The 19,674-nt window shown below is 41.4% G+C and overlaps 1 protein-coding gene across 2 annotated transcripts in view; it reads right to left on the bottom strand.

Annotated features, from left to right (window-relative positions):
• LOC108577834 (zinc finger protein 1) overlaps positions 1 to 19,391 on the bottom strand; it is a 28,476-nt gene extending 9,085 nt beyond the window's left edge. The window contains exon 1 of one of the 2 annotated variants that reach the window (XM_017941047.1): positions 17,877 to 19,391. In XM_017941047.1, the coding sequence (XP_017796536.1) occupies positions 17,877 to 17,910 (34 nt within the window). In that variant the 5' untranslated portion in view covers positions 17,911 to 19,391. The remainder of the gene's footprint in view (positions 1 to 17,876) is intronic. The other variant, XM_017941055.1, reaches the window with a different exon arrangement.
• Between the last annotated feature and the right edge of the window lie 283 nt (positions 19,392 to 19,674).

The raw sequence follows: 19,674 nt of genomic DNA, 5'->3' as shown, positions 1-19,674 counted from the left end.
TGGAGTGACATAGTCTGTGGAAAATTAATTGGCCGTTCCAAGGCGTTTCACGAGTGATTCTCTACTTTTACAACCTTGCTACGTACGATACGATTGTTCCTAAGGACGGAGTAATGGAGCGAGCGAGGAATATGGTGGGGGTATTGCTCGATGGTGGCCTTGAACGAATAATATTCGACCAACCTATAGTCCAATCTCTCGTGCAATTTTTGCAAACCAGAAAACCAACAAATTTGTCAACGAAATGAAAATTTGGAAACACGAACGAAACTTGTAATAAACTACGCTTTCTTTAAATTTTATTCTTACTAAAAACTCGTACGTACAATATACAATTTTGTACAATATACAAAATTGATCATCGACAAACTTTGCCACACATGTGCATACACACTTTGCTTTCACAAATGTTCTTCAAATAGCTTACGATGTCAATCTAACGCGGCCATCGTTACGGCTGCTTGTAAAACCCGTAGAAGAAAGAAGAAATCTTTACGAGAGGCGACAACGGGGAACGATACGACGTCACTAAAATTCAGAAGATATCGAACGCTGTTTGCAACACACGCTTTAAGATACGATCAGCGTAAAACGTGGGACGCGAATATCTCCGTGAACGAGACCAATTGAAGGCGGAACCACTACACATTCTGCGTCGCTCGGTCGACGTTCATAAATATACAATTGCGAACATCTCTCGAGCACACTTTAAAGTGGCAAACGACACGTGTTACGGTCTTGTAAAATTTTCATTTTCATCAAAGTATACTTCTCGAGGTGTTTCTCTTCTTCTTTTTTCTTCTTCTCACTTGAAAAGAAAGGAATGTTTCGCGTCTTCGAAAAATCTTAGAATCGAAGAGCCTTCCGTGGATTATTATAATTTTAATACAAATCTTATTGCAATCTACTAAGATTTGAAGGTAACAGCGCTGGATGCTCGTAAAGAGATGAATCATCACAGAGGATCTTTACTGTTTCACGAAAATAACGAAGCAATTAAAGACACGAGCGTTGGTCGTAAATTGTTGAGAATTGTAATATTCCTGGTTTATAAACGCCGTCAGGGATGAAACACTGTGTCGTGACCACCAACGACGGGAACTCATTACGAGTTAATGAGCTAAAATCGATAGAAACGTCGCGTGGCTCCTTGAACTACATGCTTCATGGTTAACCGCAGCTAAACGAATTTTCTTTGGCAGTCGACATGGACCAGTGAGAAACATCGAAGGACGGAAGTGTCGTTTGACTTGGGAGAAAGCTGCTGAACAAGCGGACGATTCGATATTTGGCAAATCGCCGGCCAAGATAAAATTTCGCCGTGAGTCAGCCCCACGTTGGACACTTTCGCCGCGTTTTGCACCAAGGATCTGTTCGGCCGGGTTCGCGCATTCCTTGCCACGAAGGTCGTCGATGATCTATGATTTTCATTAAAAAAAAAAAAAACCTTTTCCAAGATAATTTTTGAATTTAGTTTAGTACGAATCTTCGATTAATTTTGTGTATACAAGGAAATATGAATGTAGAAAAATTGTTGGTAGATCAATTGAAAATGGTTCGTGAACATTCTAGTTTCGGAGAATGTATTAAACAAAGAGAAACGAGTTTTTAATCGAAATAAGGAAAAGTATTGAAATAGTAAGGAATAAAGGTTAAATTGTTCAGAAACTTATGCAGAGATTTCCCCGTCCCTATCCTCGCCAATTTATTCCTCATTTATCATCAGTGGTTCATTTATGGAGATGATCGAAGATGAATGAAATGATTTAATATACGGTGTGCTGCCTTCAAAGTGAGATTTTATGTCACTAAGATATCTCTGTGAACGCCAATGAATGGCCCGTTGATCGAATACCTTCAAATATTCCTTACGTGAAACATTTCTAAAAAAGTAACCTCTTCGCGTTCGCAGAAGAGACGAAAAGAGACACGCGAATGAATCGCGAGACATATCTCTTCCACAGATACCGAAAGGGTTAAAACAACCCAGAAACATTTAAACCAAGAAAAACAAAGATCCTCGATCCTCATCTTCCAGCGATCAAACGCCGCTAAATTGAGATTCGTCGAGATCCCGGCGAGAAGGGAGAAAACAAGAGACTGACGTCGTATATACTGGCGTTGGTAGGAAAAACAAGAGGCGTGAAAACGGAAGTCACGTATGTAATCTCGTTCCACGAAGCGCGGACCACTTCGTGCACCGCGAGACGCGAACTTTGCTCGCGTTGTAGCCCGATAAAACGTCGAAATGGGTCAGAGCCGTGACCTTTCCTGCCTTCCTCTTATACGTGTCGCCGTTCGAGGATCTCGATTATGTCGAGCCGAGGCACGAAAAGTGCGGCGTACAGATCCCGTGACCGTCGTCGTCGTCGTCGTCGTAGCGAACGATAAAACAAGCCGATCACACGATGCGCGGCCGCCAGTCAACGTTACGAAACCCTACTTCTTCTCTTCTCCTCCTCGATCATTGTTGCCGTGGCTTTTCGCCAATAACCCTTATCAAACGGAAAACACGTTTATCCAAAGAGGTTAACATACTTTTAATCATTCATCGACGTCGGTAAATGGCTAAACACAGAGCTCGTCTACATCCGATATCTTCTGCCTGACCATAATTATATCTCTGTGCCTCTGTCTTCGACCGTTTTCTTCTCTCATCTTTGCACGGAGGAATAATTCTTGTTGCCAGGCTCTTTTTCTCCTACGATCGTTCTTGGAAAGACCACGAGTATGGGGGAGATGATGTTGATTTATTAAGGAGAATCTCAAATGTGAGAATTGCGAGATAGGACAGTTTTAAGATCAACAAGATCGTTGTTTCGCGAAGAGAATGTATCGATCGGTAAATTCGTGTATATATACGTATTTAGTATTTAGGATGGATTGTTAATTCCAAGATACAGAGGGACAGTGTCTTTTGTTCGACGAAAGAAATACTGATTCCATTATTTGTACATTTTACTGCACCCTCTCTCTCTCCTCCGTTTAACTTTCTTCCATTCGAATCGGAGGAGATTCTTCTCCAAGATTATATCCCGTCCGTGTTCTCTGCTATTTCTTACAACTTTAGATAACACATCTCGATTAAGGGAACGTGCTATTAACGGAGTAGTATCATCGGAACAGAAGATTCAACGATGAACCAGTTTCGTTGCTATTAATAAAGTGTATCGTTACTTCAATTCACTTCCATCACCTATGCTAAATCGATGGTATCCACCTCGTTCGCTATTCGAATTGCAAATAAGTCAACTGTAACTGAAACTCCGAATTTGTGAATTTGAAAACTTTGATTCGCGTTTTCAAAGAAATGAATTTTCCAACGATATAAAACGGAGGGGGAAAATTTTGATCGAGAAAGCTTGTTCGATGAAAACACGGTTTCACGCGAGATAAGAGGTGTTGTTCGAAGAACAGAAATGGAGGATGAAAAATGGAAGGGACTGTGAGAAACGAGTTGCTTACTGTGAGAAACAGTCACGTGTCTGTTTGAAATGGGCAGGGTAGATCTATCCAGGATGAACAGACGTTATCTGAAACGTGGAACGTCCAAGCAATCGAGACTGCGTGCAGATGCGTATCTTTCAGTCAGGTCGTCCTCGAGGGAAGAGGATGCGCCGCAAATGACGTCAGTGGAATGCAGAAACTGGCCTAGCAAATTGTAAGTAATATCACGCGATCTCAGATTCATACGGCTCGAGACATCGAGGCGATCAACTCGATCGTCGATCTCCATACACGGTGATCTGCTTAGAGTTTTTCTCATCGATGGATTTATGGTCCAGTTGTTGACTCACTGGAGAAATCGTGCATTTAGAATGATACAAGGGGTGCGATTGTTTAAACATTTTTATAAAGATTAAATAGATCGATGGTGTTTTTAGAGAAGTTCTTTTTTCGTTAAATGAAGAACTGCTGGAAATAAGATACTATTTTTTTTGTAATTCTAAGCTAATTTTGCTAACAGACATACGTGCTAGACATAATGCAGGATATCTATTATATGCTTGGAAATTTTTGCTAAAAGTTTATTCAATTTCGACGAACCATCCTGTATAATTGTTTTTAGTTAGTTTTGCGACAGTGTGTTTGATTAAAAACTTTCTGATAGGGATGCTCGCTGTTTGAACAAAGGATGCTTTAGAATTCACAATCTACATAGTCGTACATTAATAAAAAATATAAATTCCCAACTGTAACATACGAAGCATAATTAAATCAAAATTTCTTTCAACAGTTTTTAACCCTATTGCGTTCTTCGTTTTCACTGTACACTTAGGACTTTTGGGTGAAAAAGGACCTAAGACCTTGCGTGTAATAATTTTTGTTTCACAACGCGGCATACGAACCTAGACAATAAACGTTTAAAAGGAACGTAAACTTGATAACAGCAAAAATTGCTAAAAATATAAAAAGGCGGTGGGTCAAAAAAGACCCGAAGACCGCTCTAGGGTTAAGTAACATATTTCATCATAGAAAAACAACACAAAATATTCTTCTTCTTTGAACAAATTTACCAATCTACAAATTTAGTCTAAAATTTCTCTTCAATTTATTCAGAATGGCGAAAAGAATACCTTTCAAATGTTCTTCTTTCTTTAAACAAACTTTACAATCTACCCAATTTATTCGAATAAAACAACAAGTATTGTCCTTCCAGCCATAATTGTAAATTTCGCTACAGATGCATAAACATCGACAGAATCGACACCATACCACATTTTATCCACCACCTAAAACTGCGTTACATCGAATTCACCGATGTGAGAGACTATACACATTCAGTCCCTCTTAACTCCCTAGCACAGAGAGAGAGAGAGAGAGAGACCAGCGGCATCAACCCAATTCTCGAAATCCTGAAAATCCACGAGAGAAGAAGAAAAACAAAAGCATCCATTAGCCGGGCCACCCTTCCGCCCTGCGGTACAAATGGAAGAAAATGTTTCTCCATCGATTGCCCCAACTATTTGCACAATTGTGCTGATCAGAATCCGAGAAGAATGGCAAATAGAGCTGGCAGGTAAACGGCTTTAACGACGTCGTTACACAGTTCGCGGCGAAGATATCAAAGGCTTTCCCTCTAATGCGCCTTTTATCGCGACGAGCGTTCCGTTCGCGCGCGCGAATCGCCCGGCGACCCGCGGCGTATTTTATTTTTATTCGCCTGTTCCTCTCGTTCTCGCTGAAAAAAAGAAGGTAAGAAAGAAAAAGTGGAATGCGGTCCGCCGCTGAAAGGTAGAAAAGTTCCCTCCCCGCTTGTTGAAAGGCAGAAATCGATGGCTTATTTTTCTTCTTTGGCCATCGCGCGTGCTCTTTGTATTCTTTCCGCGGCGAAATTATTTTTGTTTCCGGCCGATTATTAACACCGATATTATATACGTAGATACGAGATATCGTTCACGATACCGACGAATTGACTTTTTATTACGATGGTATTGGTACGTTTGCAGGTAATCGAGAAAGAGTTGGTACAGAAACGTCGATCAATTTGTAAATATTGAATAGGTTTTACGATTCGTATAAATCGTACAGATCGCCGATTTTAAAGAGTAAAAAAATGTATATAAATTCTTGTCAAATCGGTGAAAAAGTATAATCTACTTTTTGGTGCACCGTAGAGTTTTAGTGGTGAAATAAAAAGGGTTAAAATATATTCGAGCTTCAGAGTAATCAAACTGATCAGCGCAATGTAATAGGAAGTGAAACAAGAAACTCCAAGGTTTCTCGAGAAACTAAACACAAATCCTCGAGTAAATTGCACCGAAAGTTAAAAGAAAAGTGTGAAAGTTAAGAAATGATCGATGTTAAAAACACTCGAACAGCACAAATACACTACCGGCCAAAAGTTTGGAATCACCGAGCATTGCAGTTTACACAAAAATTTCCAGAAAAAAAGTCAGCGACTTTGAGAATTTTTTATCGTTCGAATCAGTCGACATGGGATAAATTGATAAATGTACAATTGAGATAAACTTCAAATTTATAAAAAATTAGATGAAAAGTGGGAGGTGATTCCAAGCTTTTGGCCGGTAGTGTATCTTCCAAAAAAGATAGATAATCCTGCGATAATGAAAGATCACAGAAAAAATGTCTTTCGATCCTTTTAAATCACTACGAACCTTGCACGAAGCAATAAACAATCTATATCCTATGATATTTCACAACAAGTGTCTCTAATAATTATTGCTCCGTATTCGTCCGGTCGATCTGGGGAATTTCACAGTCAGAATGTCTACGAACGATACGTTCTTCGTCGTTCTATCCGATCTGACTAGCGTTCTTGTGGACCCACGTCCACGTGTCCAGGAGTTACGTCTTAATTTTGAGATGTTGCAGTCTATCAGAGCGCAACAGACACTTCCGGAGATTATCATATGAAGTGGCAGCATGTCGATTGCCTCCGGAAAGTGGGCAGCTTTCGTCCGTGAGATCAACTGTCACGAGAGCTTCTAAGAAATTCAAGGAATCTCGGCTTGAAGAAGCGTGATCAATGCTTTCGATGAAATCTTATTTATTCGATAGGCGAAGACGAATGTGTGTTTCAACCTATGTATTCGCAAACTGCTGACGCAAAAGTACGCTCTATCGCGAATGCATCTCTGTTGCTTAAAAAGAATTCGACAACCTTGAAGATAGAAAAATTACACGAACCTTGCAGAATTTCTTCATATAAAAATAAACGATCTTAGATTGTAGAGTTTTCCTTTTTCTGAAATGTTGATTTAAATAATACTAAAGATTCTCGAGAAAAAAAAAAATACGGTAAAAATGAATTAGAACACGATGAAATTCCTTGCGATAGAAATATGGAACGATCCATTGCTCCGCGGCCAGTGATGCATCATTTATCTTATCGCGGTGGAGGAGCATTAAAAATGGTGTTGCAAAACCTTGGAGTACGCTATGTGCAACACTTTTAGCCGGATAGTAAACGTTAGTTACAAAAAGAATTTCCTCCTCCTGTCAACACTGGAATTGATGACATCTACAAAATGTTTACCGTCTTTGCATCCTGATTTTTCATGCATGCACAAAGAGGAATATGAGATTACTTGTTGTACCTTTTAACCTGAGGAATCGCAGAGTAACTGTAAATAAGGGGAATTTCACGTGAAACGTGCTGCGTAAGTATGAATAAACCTTCGCAATATTTTGAGAATTCTTCATTTTTGAAGACGGTATTATTTTCATTGAAAAATAACAGATCACGATCCATGGAACGTAACAATTGTTTAATCAAATTTTAACGGTGGTTGTTCTCCGATCCATCGAGACTATATTCTCCGCAAATTCCCCCGAAATATGTACTCTCGACCGAGTTTCCCTCCGCTTTCCATCACGAATTAAAGGGAAGCCAATTTGTCACGTGGCGAAGAGCACTTCTTCTCGTGTTCTATCCGGACGCTTCGAAGAAGTCACGCTTCGCGCGATAATTATTTAGCAGAGAGACACGTGTATCGGCTAACGATCGCGCGAATTTCCCTCGTAATTCCACGGTAAACCGTCTGCACAGTGCTCTCTCTAGACGACGTGCCAGCGTTGCATTAAAACGCGTGTCTCATTGTTTCTATTTTTAAAGAACGCTGTTCACGTCCGTGGTATTTATCAGGGAGAAATAGGAACGATCGCCGCTTCTTCCTCGATCTCGAAATAATCGTGCCTTTAGAGACGTGGGAAGTAAATCTAATTCCGATGACGCTAGACTGATATCTGTTTAGCCGGAAGATTGAGTTTTAATTGAGTTTGCGGAAATATTATTTTTACGTGTGACGATATTTTGCCACTTTCCCCGAAACCTACTCAGCTATCTCTTTTTAACGCGTGACCACAAGCATACTCGACCACAAGAACTTATCGTAATTGTAACAACGCCCTGAAAAATATGCCCTACTTTGTAGAATTAAGCTTCCATATATTTTCATCGAAAATACTGTAACCCTTCGAGGAAGTTATTAGATTTAAAGCATCGAAAGAACATAGATTGACAAATCAATTTTCGGGGCAATCAGAAACTTACGTAAACGAATATTTACGTATCAAAAAAATTAGAAAAATATTAGAAACATTGAAAATATTTAAAAACTGCAACAAAGACTCCAAAGACCAATTCTATCGGACCGGAAACCATTCCCAGACAATTCCAGAACGAAAAATCTTCAACGAATAAATACCGAAGCAAATACTCCGGAATCAAAAGAAACCTCTAAAAAAACCAAAAAAAAAACATCTATTCAATCACACCAAAAAAAAAGAAAAGAAAAGAAGAAACATTAAAAGTTCCGAAAAAGAAAAGCAGCGATAAGCAACTGTACGAATCGAAGCGTGAAACGAAAGGAGAAAGAATCCCCGAGAGAGCAATTCCATGGAAGGTTAGAAGAGAGAAGGAACGGTTCGAAGCTGTTGAGAAACGGTGCACGGTGGGCGGGTTCAACGAGTAACCATGAAACGGAGGAGGATCGAAGGAAAAAAGGGGCTCCGGTGTTCGTTGAGATGGGCAACACCTTGGTTCGAGGGAAAAGGATGAGGAGTAAGCGCGCTTACGTCACTCGGACACAACGTGGATCTCACAGGCCATAAAGGCGCGTTCGCACGGCGCCGAAGATGCGGCGCGGCGCGGCGATCCCGCTGACGCCGGGAACGCGCGCGAAGTAAACGATTTGTCGGAGAGGTCATTGAGCCTGATAGGGCGCGGCCGCCATCTTCCACAACGTTCCAACCACTTCTCTACGACTTTCGTGGCGACGCTAGTATACCGCATGCCCGACCAGAAACGATTCGTAGACGCGTTCCTCGTCACGATTGCTCTATTAACGCATCGTCCCCGACAGGCCCTGGCCGCTCCGGTCCTCTCTGCTTCGACGTATGTACTCTTACACACGATACGATCGCGTGTGTCCACCCGACGATTCGTCTTTCCCTTTGGGTTTCCAGGCCACCAGTGGCCACCACGCTGCTCCATTTTGTCGGCGCTTGCTCTCATTTTCTTTTTCATCAATTTTACGGTCCGCTTTCTCTTTGCTGGGATATCTCCCGAGTTCCTCCCTTTTTTTTTTAGGTAAGGTGGTAGGAAATACGTTTGTTGTACTTTACACTTGTTGTTACAATGATTTTGTGTTTTTTATTTTATTTTTTTGGTTTCTGTTTCTAGGGAGATTTGGAGAATTTGGTCTTTTAGTTGAGGTGTTGGAAAATGTTTCGTTAGATGTGTTTCATGTAAATTGAGAATCGAGTAAATGGTGCCTGCCAGTACGAAAAACCACAAAGAAGAGAAAATACGATAATAAACAAAAGTTAGAGAAAGAAATTTTTCATTTTATTTAATTCGTTCAGAATACCGTGTAAGTCCGGTGTAATTTAATTGGTTGGGATATTCTTAGCGTTTCTACACGAAACTCTTTTATTTTTAACGTAAATTTTCGTTGAAAAAAAAAAAATGATAAATTATATTTAAATCCTGAAGACGTCCGTTAGTAAGAAATTTGTTACATCCCATTGCTACGTGATCTTCCCAAAAATCTAAATAAGGACATCGTCAATCTTTTTCCATCGACGAGAAAAATCCGACGTGTTCGAAATAAAAAAGACGGAAGAACCAACGAAGCGTAAAATACACGTATTAAGCGACAATTTCGAAACGACGTCGGAAAAGATTCGAACGGAGGTTCGAATGGCGGTAAATCTTCGGCACCGTTCATGATTGAACACAAATGGCACCGTTATTCCACGGCATTATGTGTACGCACCAGCCAATCAATGGAACGCGCGCACCAATTGGCCGCGGGCTAAATGTCGACCAATCGGTGGTATCAACTTCGTTGATTAATCCTGAGAGATGCTCGAAAACCGCGTAATCGTTCCAAATCGAACGAGAACGATATCCACGAAGGGGAAAATTCGCTCGAGTCAGCGTCGATCCTTTTTCTTTTTCGATTGCAATCTCGATATTTTCGAATCGATAGATACGATAAAAAAAAGTGTACGAAAGAAGGAGAAACACAACTTGTTTAGCTAGTTCATAATTAACGGCCACGATTTAACGAGGATACGAATGAAAACCGACGAATCTCCTGGCAAATGGTTCAGCTGGAGTCGATAAAAACTCACCGTGGTCCCAGTATTGGCCAGCGATTATTCATCCAAGATATCGAAGACCACCTCTAGAAGTTAATTCCCGATTAATCAACGCGCTCGCCTGTGAATCGTACATGAGAACTCTATCGACTTTTGCATAGCGCGAATGATTTTATCCATCGTTCGACAAGATAACCGTTTTCGTAGAGGATAACGAAATTAACAGTGCGAAAACTAGTGCATATATATTATAGTACTTATATTTTATTATATTATACTATTTATTAACCTCCCCCCATATACATATAAATGTTCTTTTTCCGGCGGTCACCCATCTTAACATTAGTCACGAGGAATGCAGCTTGACTTGGAAAACTACCGACGAGTCACCCTACCCACTCCCCATTTCTCCCAGGATAAAAAAAACTGCATTCTTATATTATTTAAAGTTATAGTAAATAATAATTATAGTAAATTTACTACAGTCGTTTGACATGAAATAGTCACCTGTGAGTCATACAGCGTTATAAAGGGTTAAATTAAAATCCACAATTGAATCGAAAAGCTATACGATCGAATAAAGCACCAAAATAAATTCAATTATTTCGACGAACCACTTCTGAATATTATTTAACGAAGAACAGTGTCGTACACAGGACAACCGAGAATTTCAAATTTACGAGCACGTGAACAACTCTCTTCAGCCTCTTCACTTTTCTCCTTTCCCCTACCCTTGCTTTCCTTCCACGATCCTTCGCCTTTCCGACATCAACGCCAGGACAATACTTTAGCATACGTGAAATTTCACGATGCACCGGACTCGATCTCGGCTTCTTTATCTCTTCTATAAAGTAACGATTGCCTTGTCTCTCACTTCGGTCGTCGTCGGTAGACTCGGGTCCAAACCATTCTTTGTCTTGAAAATTCTCAATCGTACCGGATACATAGTTGGAAAATTATGATGAAAATTCGGGTCACGAGTGATTCACTGGACGAATCCTCTCTCTCTCTCTCTCTCTTTGCCAAGAAACAATGGTTTATTGCCTGCAATTATGAGCCGCCGCTACGATTATCCGCTTGGAAATATTTTGACGAGCACCGGGCGAGATTAAAGCGTGATAACCGTTTGATGCCGCGCCATTGCGCCAGGCAAATCTACGTGTGCACGCTGATCTTTTTTTTTTTTCGTGCCATTTCATTCCAACGTGTTCTTTTATCATTTTCGTAAATCACAGCGTGGGAAATTTTAGAAATTGCGAAACTTAATTCGCTAGGTGTAATTTCCATGCAGGCGAATTGGAATACTTTTGCTTCTTTTTCTGTGCTCTACTTGGAACTCTCAATTTTCTCGCGGCATAGAATATAGCGGGGATGAGTTAAGTTTCTTTTTAATGAAAATTTATCGATTCTTTTTCTTCTCTTTTTTATTAGGATAATTATAGCAGACATGAAAGTTTGTATTTTCTGTTATTTCTCTGTACTGTTACGCCGAGGGATTCGCGGGAGCAATAAATTTGGAGCAGGTTGAAAGAGAGACGAGATACGCGACACGAATGTGGGTGAAATGATAATGTTACTTCGCTATCAAAAAGAGAAAACAATAATTACGTCACGTTGTATTATCGCTATACATTGTAATAGCGTGAATGAATTTGACGCGACTCACTTGCTTGTCGCCGTCCACGACTTCCGCGAAATCGAACGTGCATCGCAGTGTTCCGTTTGAGATTACAGATTAATTTGCGTTTCATTCGAAGCAACCTAATTTCATTCAGACAATCACGAAAATCTCACAAAACTATTGTTTCCCCAAGTGGACCTGGCTGAACATCAAAATTTGCTAAAACTAACGTTTCCTTCTTCTCCTTATTTCTCATCTTGGGCGTGATTGAACTTAAAATTTGCGAAATCAGTTTCCTTCTCTCCTTATTTCTCATTTTGAGCATAATTAAACGTAAAATTTGCGAAATTCACCCCCGGTGAATTTCCTTTTCCTAACTTTTCATCTTGAGCGTAACCTAACCTAAAATTCGCGAGACCAACGTTTGTTTTTTCCGCCTTCGGTGAATTTCCTTTGTTCTCTCGTTCGTTTTATTAAGATCGTTACGTTCGCGCTCGACGTTGCCGTGTTAATTCTCGAAAGAAAGTAAGAAAAATAAATGAAGGTTAATTTAAAGCGCACGAGAGGTGGAATGCGTCAAGGTACGAACTACAATGAAACAACCGGGTAAATACAGCCACAGGGCCGACCTCGTGCCACCGAATAGAGTTAATTACTCTTTTGTCGTGTGTCGTGTTTGAGAACTTTGCAAATACAGAGACAACCGTGCGTCTATCTAAGCGTGCAACGCTTAAAGATATTTGTATACAGCCCGTGCTCCGCGTAATTAATCCAAAATTAGTACCTTGTGATCTTAATGAAACCAGATAACTGCGTGCGGTAATATTGTGGATCGCAGACATTTCGAAATCGCGTAATTCGATTGTGTCATTCCAGAGGAAATGTTTTCTCTCGCCGTTTCTTTCTTTCAGCGATAAAAAGTGATTTCTCTAAGGTATTAAATAACATTTGTTGCAACTCGATTCCAAAGGAAATACTTTCTCTCGCATTTTTTTGTACTTCTAGTTAATAAAAGTAAAGTTAAAAGTGTAAATTTTCTCGAGGTATTAAAAATTGCGTTTACTCCTATGAAATACTCTAAAGAAAATGATCAAGTACTTCTTTTCTTTTTATTCAGTTGCTGCCAAGGTTCGAAAACTGTTCTATTTATTAAATAAGTTTCCATGGTACGATGCTGCAATATCTTCATTATTTATTGGTTCGATGAAACACGCCATCAAACATTATTGCAAGCCCTCAATCTCGTTGATTGAGAGTAAGTTATGGACGATCGATTTCTTCTTTTTGCTCGGGCAATTTAATCCCGCGGAGATTCAGAATATTAATACGCTGCGAAGGAATCGATAAAAAGTATAATATTATGTAAACCAAGTAAAATTGTAATATCTTTTTTAATCTTTATATCAGCTCGCGAGAAACACGATCACGCGATAAATAAAATAACCTACTCTTATCCTTTCTTCGAAAAAAAAAAAAAGAAAAAAGAAAAAATGTCTCCAAATATAAAATTCTACGATTTTCCTCGATTCTAAGAAATAACAACGTTTATTTTTATTAATTTTCCAATATCTCGACAAACACTGTCCGAACGCACTCGAACTTTTAACGTAGTCCAACAAGAACAACATTATTCATACCGATTTCTTCCTCGAACTTTCCAAAACTTTTAAGGAGATCTCTACTTTCAAACAACATCCAAAATTTTTCACTCTGCAACAACACACTTCTGGAACCAATTTCTACCATAAATTAATACGAAAAATACCAAAAAGAGCATTTCAAAGGTGTTTTTTATCAATTCAAATTTTCCTTAAAACACCGACGTAAATATCAACCCCTCTAAAAACCACTATGTAAAACCATAACACGCCTCTACAGTTCGCATTAAATTTACTACAGTTAAATGTACAGTCTCTATAAATACTTCATACAATGTTGCTGCAACTTGCTCCAGCAGAGTGCAGTTTGGCCCAGAGAGCTCACGCAGGCAAAACTAGCCGTTTCAATCTTATTCAACTGACTTTCACCGTTCCTTCGAAACGATCCTTTTTCCCCTAACAAACTTCACAAGAATCTTCCTGACATTTTGCTTTCTCAATAAATATCAAAAAAGTAGTCGATAAATCTAAATCAGCAACGAATATTTTCGCCAAAAGTTCTATTTCCGTTGTCCACGGAAAAGCAAGCGAAAGAGCAAGGAACCACGTTGCGGCGGTTAAGCTCGAAAGAGATCTCTCTCTCTCTCTCTCTCTCTCTCTCTCGTTTTCCATTGTTCGCGGCGGAAACCGGACATTTTCGCAATCACGCCGGCGGTTCACGCGTGCAACTCGATTATTCGCCCGCGTTTCGCTGAAAAATACAGAAACAGACGGCACCGCGATAAACCGGCCGCAGCGGGAGATAACGGAAGCGGAGAAGAGAAAGGAGCCCGAGGAACACGCGGGCGGATGACTTAGTGAGCTGCATAGGGACGCGTGCTGCCGTCGATACAGTAGCGTCATTCATCGTGGAATATGGGCAAGAGAACCGCGGCGACTCCCTCTTATCTGTCGACGCAAGAACAATGTATTTTCTCTTCGTGCAACGGCCACTACGACGACCAGAGACAAAAGTAAACCCGGTCTACGGACATTTATTTCTGGTCTGCTCGAAGATTTCGCAAATCGATCGATATACACACGATTTACACCTGTGCAACACCGTCTTAGCGTCCAATACTGTCCTCTTGGCGTGCATTGTCCGCCGAGAAGTTTATAAATAATCAAATTGTATCCTACATTCGAAGAAATCCAAAGGTGAGAACTTTTTCACCGTACGCATGTCGCACATAAATCACCGGATAATTTCGGTGTATCGCACAGCTATAAATATTCGCGTATCTATTTTTAGGAGGATCCGAACACGAGGATTTTTTTCTCCTGCATAATTTCTTCGTAATTCGTTCGAGACATAATGCTTGGATCGATATAACACTTTAGCGAGATTTTAGAAAGGCAGGATAATTTAGGAAGGGTAAGATAAATTCAATTATTTTAGCAACATTCCTATCTTTGATTTTTATCAATGGTTCTAACGATTTGAATCAGTGCTTCGGACGCTTTATCGAGGAAAATTATCGAGAATTATGAAAGTTAATTACAGTACACAGGTAGAAACTTTCTATATAAACGATCCTATTTCTCTTAATTTTTTTAAAAATTCGTCATCTGACAATGTTAATAATATAAAAATAACGAAACTGTATGAATAAATCAGTGGTTCTCAAACTTATTCTGCCACAGAATCCTCGTCGCAAAACCCTCGACTAAAATAAATTCGTATTAAAAGGCACCTTATCTCGCGGAAACGACAAGAAGAATTCGAATAAGGTGAACCAAAAAAAGAACTATATTTCCTGAAAACGTCCATGGGCGGACTTGCGCCGTTTTTGGTACTCACGGCTTCGATTAACAAACAAAATTGACGACAAAACTTTGGAAAATGCTCGGGAACCGGTTGTTCATTCTTGCCGAGTAAATATTTACTCGAGAGCAGATTGGCGATGAGTACGCGCGTGTTACGGTCTCGATTCATCGAGAGCGCCGGGAATCGATTGAATGGCCGTCGCTGGAATGGTGAATCTTTTCGGCGGAGACGCGACGCGTCCACACGCGCCTTCCTCTCTATCCGGTTCGCCCTCAAAAATAGAGCTTCCGCGCGGGCGAATCGGTAAATATTTTCGCAAGACGTCGACAGAGCTGCGTTGCCCCATAATCGTTGTGTACCGGACAAGCTAATTCGCGAGGCAAACCACGCGACGGAGATCTCGGAGTCTCCTCGAGTACAGGATTACTCTCGGCGGACGAGAACCGAAAACCTCGTCCGATTACCGATATCGTTTGTAAACTCGTGTAAATTGGCCAGCCACGCGGAGGAAATTCTGTCGTGACTTTCGACTCGTTGGCAAAACGCCACGAAAGAGACATTTTTCCTACTGATACGCTCGAATTGGGATTTTGGTCTGCACATGGATTAAAGAATGAAAATTGTCATTTTTCAAACTGTGGTTTATGTGAAAAAAATTTGCAAATTGACAGAGATTTTGTTCATTTTTATCGAGTATTAACCCTTCCACCGCTGTTGGCGCCTATAGGAGCTTTGAAAATTTTTAATCCTTCATGTCTGAAGAAATTTGAAAGAAATTTACTTGAATTTTAACTTGGAAATATTTCTTACGTGTGTTACGCACTAAAATCCGCACAGAGAAGTAGAATTAATGTTACCGATTTACCGAACTACGATTTTGGTCCGTCAGGTACGGATGAATTCTACTGCAAGTTCAAGAGTAACGTTTGAAGCATTGTACAAGCCCTTTGTGCCAGAAATAAATGGTTAAGATATTCTGTTCTACATCGGTGTGCCTATGTATGTAGAAGTTTAAACGAGACCGTGTTTGCACAAAGCTTGGCGTTCTTTGTTGCACAGATAATTATTTAAGTATTCTGCTCTACATCTGCACGCTAAAAGTTTCCGGCTGAACGAAGTTCAGATCTTTTTGTGTAGAAATAATCGAATATAAATATTCGAATCCTGCGTTCACACGTGAAAGAGATTTTCAATAAACAACGTTTAAACGAACATTTATTTAAACGAAATACCTACGAAATTATTCGTTGTAAATATTGTTCTTTGTACGTTCGATGTATAAAGGTAATTTTATTTCAATTTGAAACTTCTGGTCCTATTCCTACAGAGATAACAATCCCAATACCCCCTCCAGTGGCTACGCTTATGCGCGCGAAACTTTTAACTGGAAACGTTGAATCGAAACTTTGTTCCATTTGTTCAAGGCGCTATTCTATGAAAGTGGGTGGGTAAAAGTCGCCGTGTCTCGAAGTACCGAGCGATTTTTAGGGGCGAAAAATCGCGTGCACGAGGCTCGAGACGAAACAGCCGTCGCGCACCGTATGCCGCACATCTGAATTCATTTGGCACATCCGCGCCACGAAAGTAGTACGTGTCGGGTCTAAAGTTCAGCCAAACGCAGGCAGACTCTACCGGCCGTGAATCACGAAAAACCGTCGCGTCGGGTCTTGTCGTTAGGTGACGCGACGCCAGTACGTTCGTGTGCGATAAAAAATGTTCGCGGATAAACGCGAAGTTGCGAAATCCAGTAAATCTCGTTAATAAATCTCCGGCGTGGTCGCGTTAAGGTTAAGATGCACACGCGCCAAGATCTGGCGTCGAAAGAGCGCGTTTCTTTGACAACGCGCGGTTCTGCGAAATGTTTACAAGATCTCGGAAGTTATCCGTTAAACAATGGGCCACACGTGACACGCTGGAGTTTTATTGAAGAATAAATTGTGTAATTTATCGATAACAAAGTGTTTCAATTCAGTCTACCTTTTTGCTCGTGGGTTGTACGTACATGTGTAACAACCGCTTATCGCGTGACGAATTTCGTAAAAATAAGTATATGTTTGGTTACCGTATTGTTTCGTGAAAATTGAAATGAATTTAATTGAAGAATATATCGGTTGGTTTGATAAAATTTATGTGAACGGTCGTATCGTGATTGGATGTTACACGTCGCTCCACCGAAAAATAGGCGATGTTTTCACGAATCCACGACGCATGCGTAGAACGCACGCGTGTGTTAAACACATAACGCGCATTCGGCTACGGTTGAGCGCTCGCGCGAGCATAAGCAGGCGTATTTAGTAGGACACACACGCAGAAATCACGTGTAAACGCTTTCGACTTTATGAATTCTTAAATGAGCAATTCTATCGTCAACGGAAAATCGATAGAACACAATCTAACGTCAACGTCATAGCGAGGCAGACGTATCGTTACGTTTCTAAGTGTAATCATACGGTCAAAGTACAACATTTAACCATTGACGCGTTTTACATATACTCTTTACCGTGACAATACACTGTATCGCGTTGTAAAAATAAAGCTACACTTTTCCACACTTCAACGGTAGAAAAGAATGTGACGTGTAATTGTTGTTAACCACTTTGTTCTTCACAGAGGAAACAAGGTAATGAAATATCTTCATCTGATAATGTTCAGGATATATTCGAACAATTAACGGTTTGGCCAATAGTTAGTGCGCAGTTGCGACCACCGTGGTGAACCGCGAAAAACGAAACGTGTTTTGCACGCGCGTATAGGTTATGAAAGGGAAAAGAAAGCTTACCTTTGAACGTATTCCGGACGAGAGTCATGCTCATATTCGCGTGAGCGTGAGCCAGTGCTCCCCGAGGTACGTCTTCCGTTTCTTCGACGATTCCGCCAGGTTGAATGCTTCGGTGGTAGCCGCAGCGCGCGTCTTGCGATCCCGCTCAAGAGTTCGTCCAGCGTGATCTGTGACGTTTCAAGGTACAGCGACGCATGGTTGCACTCTGCTTGCTCCCCGTTTCTCCGTGGAATCGTTCGATAAATACGTGGCCGGTACGAAGCAACGATAACCGGCTATTCTCGCGTCGGGGAGCATAGATACGAAATACGGGCCTCAACGTACGTTCGTGCAACAGTTTAATCGGCCGCCGGAGAAAAATGGCCAGTGCGCGTTGCGTTCGGCACGACAGCTTCTCGAATATATTTATTTCACGTCCACCAACGTTCCAGTGCGCGGCGGCGTATTCATCGTCACCTCTCTCTCTCTCTTCGTTCTTTCCTCGTTCGCTTCTAGGTTACGTAGACTGACAACCGGCTGCGCTTCGTAACGCCGGGATCGTGCGAGTGTCACCGTTGCTTCTCTCGATCACCGATGATCGACTCTCGACTCCGGATATCCACGCGGCGGCGAACGGCTCATCGAGCAACACGAACGAGCAGCATTTGTCGTGGTCGCGATCATTAAAAGCGGCCGTGTCACTCGCGCGCACAACGAGTTCAACGAAACACGGGAATGTTGATCACGTTTCTTCTTCTCTTCGATGCGAAATAGACGAACGATCCGAGTGTTGGAGACGAGGGAGACGAAGAAGGAGAGATAGAACGATAACAGGGACAGAGAGGTGAGAGGTTGTGAACGGAGAGAGATAGAAAGTGAACGACCAAGAGGCGAGGGAGAGAGGTTATGTGCAGACGACGACAGGAGAAATTCCAGCGGGCGGCAGCGCTGAGGTCCACGGATAGTTCGTCCGTTCCTTCGTTCCCCTTGTCCGATAAGTGACGATTCCACGACGATGATTCGAGAGGACCGATTGGGTGGGACGCGTCTCGGGTTCGTTGGATTTTCGACGTGCGTTTCTCGTCGTATACGTTATAAAGGCTGATGATTGCAAGGGAATCTTGAAGGCTCGGAGAATTTCTTCGAACGAAAAAAAGCGGGTAATTAAATTTCGTTTCTTCTTTCACATCCTAAGGTACAGCCTGCTCGTTGCATGTATGTACATTCGTTTGATTCGTGTTCGCACAAAGAACCTTCCGTTGGTAATCTTCTCGTATCACGGTCCGTTTCTTCTCGTTCGGTTCTTCGAAGGATCGGTCGATGTTTGAAACAACAAGGTGTGCATATATCGAGAAACGAATTTACGATGTGGTGCGAAGCACTGGCGACTTCCCAACTAATCACACTATACACTCTCCGGTGAATCGGGATAAACGAAAGGAACGTCGAAAACGAGAGGAAGACAGCGCGCACCGGTTATATCCTTGGAAACGAGTCGTGCAGAAAGTGATACGCTGCTCTTCTTCTTCTGCCGCCTCCTCCTCCGCCACCTTCTCCTTTTCCACCGATTCTTTTCATTCGCGTACGCGTTTTCGCACGCACGGAGGCAACATACACACACACACACACTTAAGGAGACAGATCGGAGGGAAAGAATATAGCGGGAAAAAGACGGAGAGAAGAAAGGAACGAGGGAAGTGCGACGGTATCGGGAGCTGATGCTAGGGCATCGCAGAGAGCGGGCAAGACAGAAATGTCGGTGTTACTACCAGCTTGGAGTAGCAAGCACCGGTAAAACACGGTCCTAACTAACACACAT

The sequence above is a fragment of the Habropoda laboriosa genome, unplaced genomic scaffold (genome assembly GCF_001263275.1).
Source record: "Habropoda laboriosa isolate 0110345459 unplaced genomic scaffold, ASM126327v1 scaffold5, whole genome shotgun sequence".
NCBI lineage: Eukaryota > Metazoa > Arthropoda > Insecta > Hymenoptera > Apidae > Habropoda > Habropoda laboriosa.
This window is presented reverse-complemented; position numbering and strand designations above follow the sequence as displayed.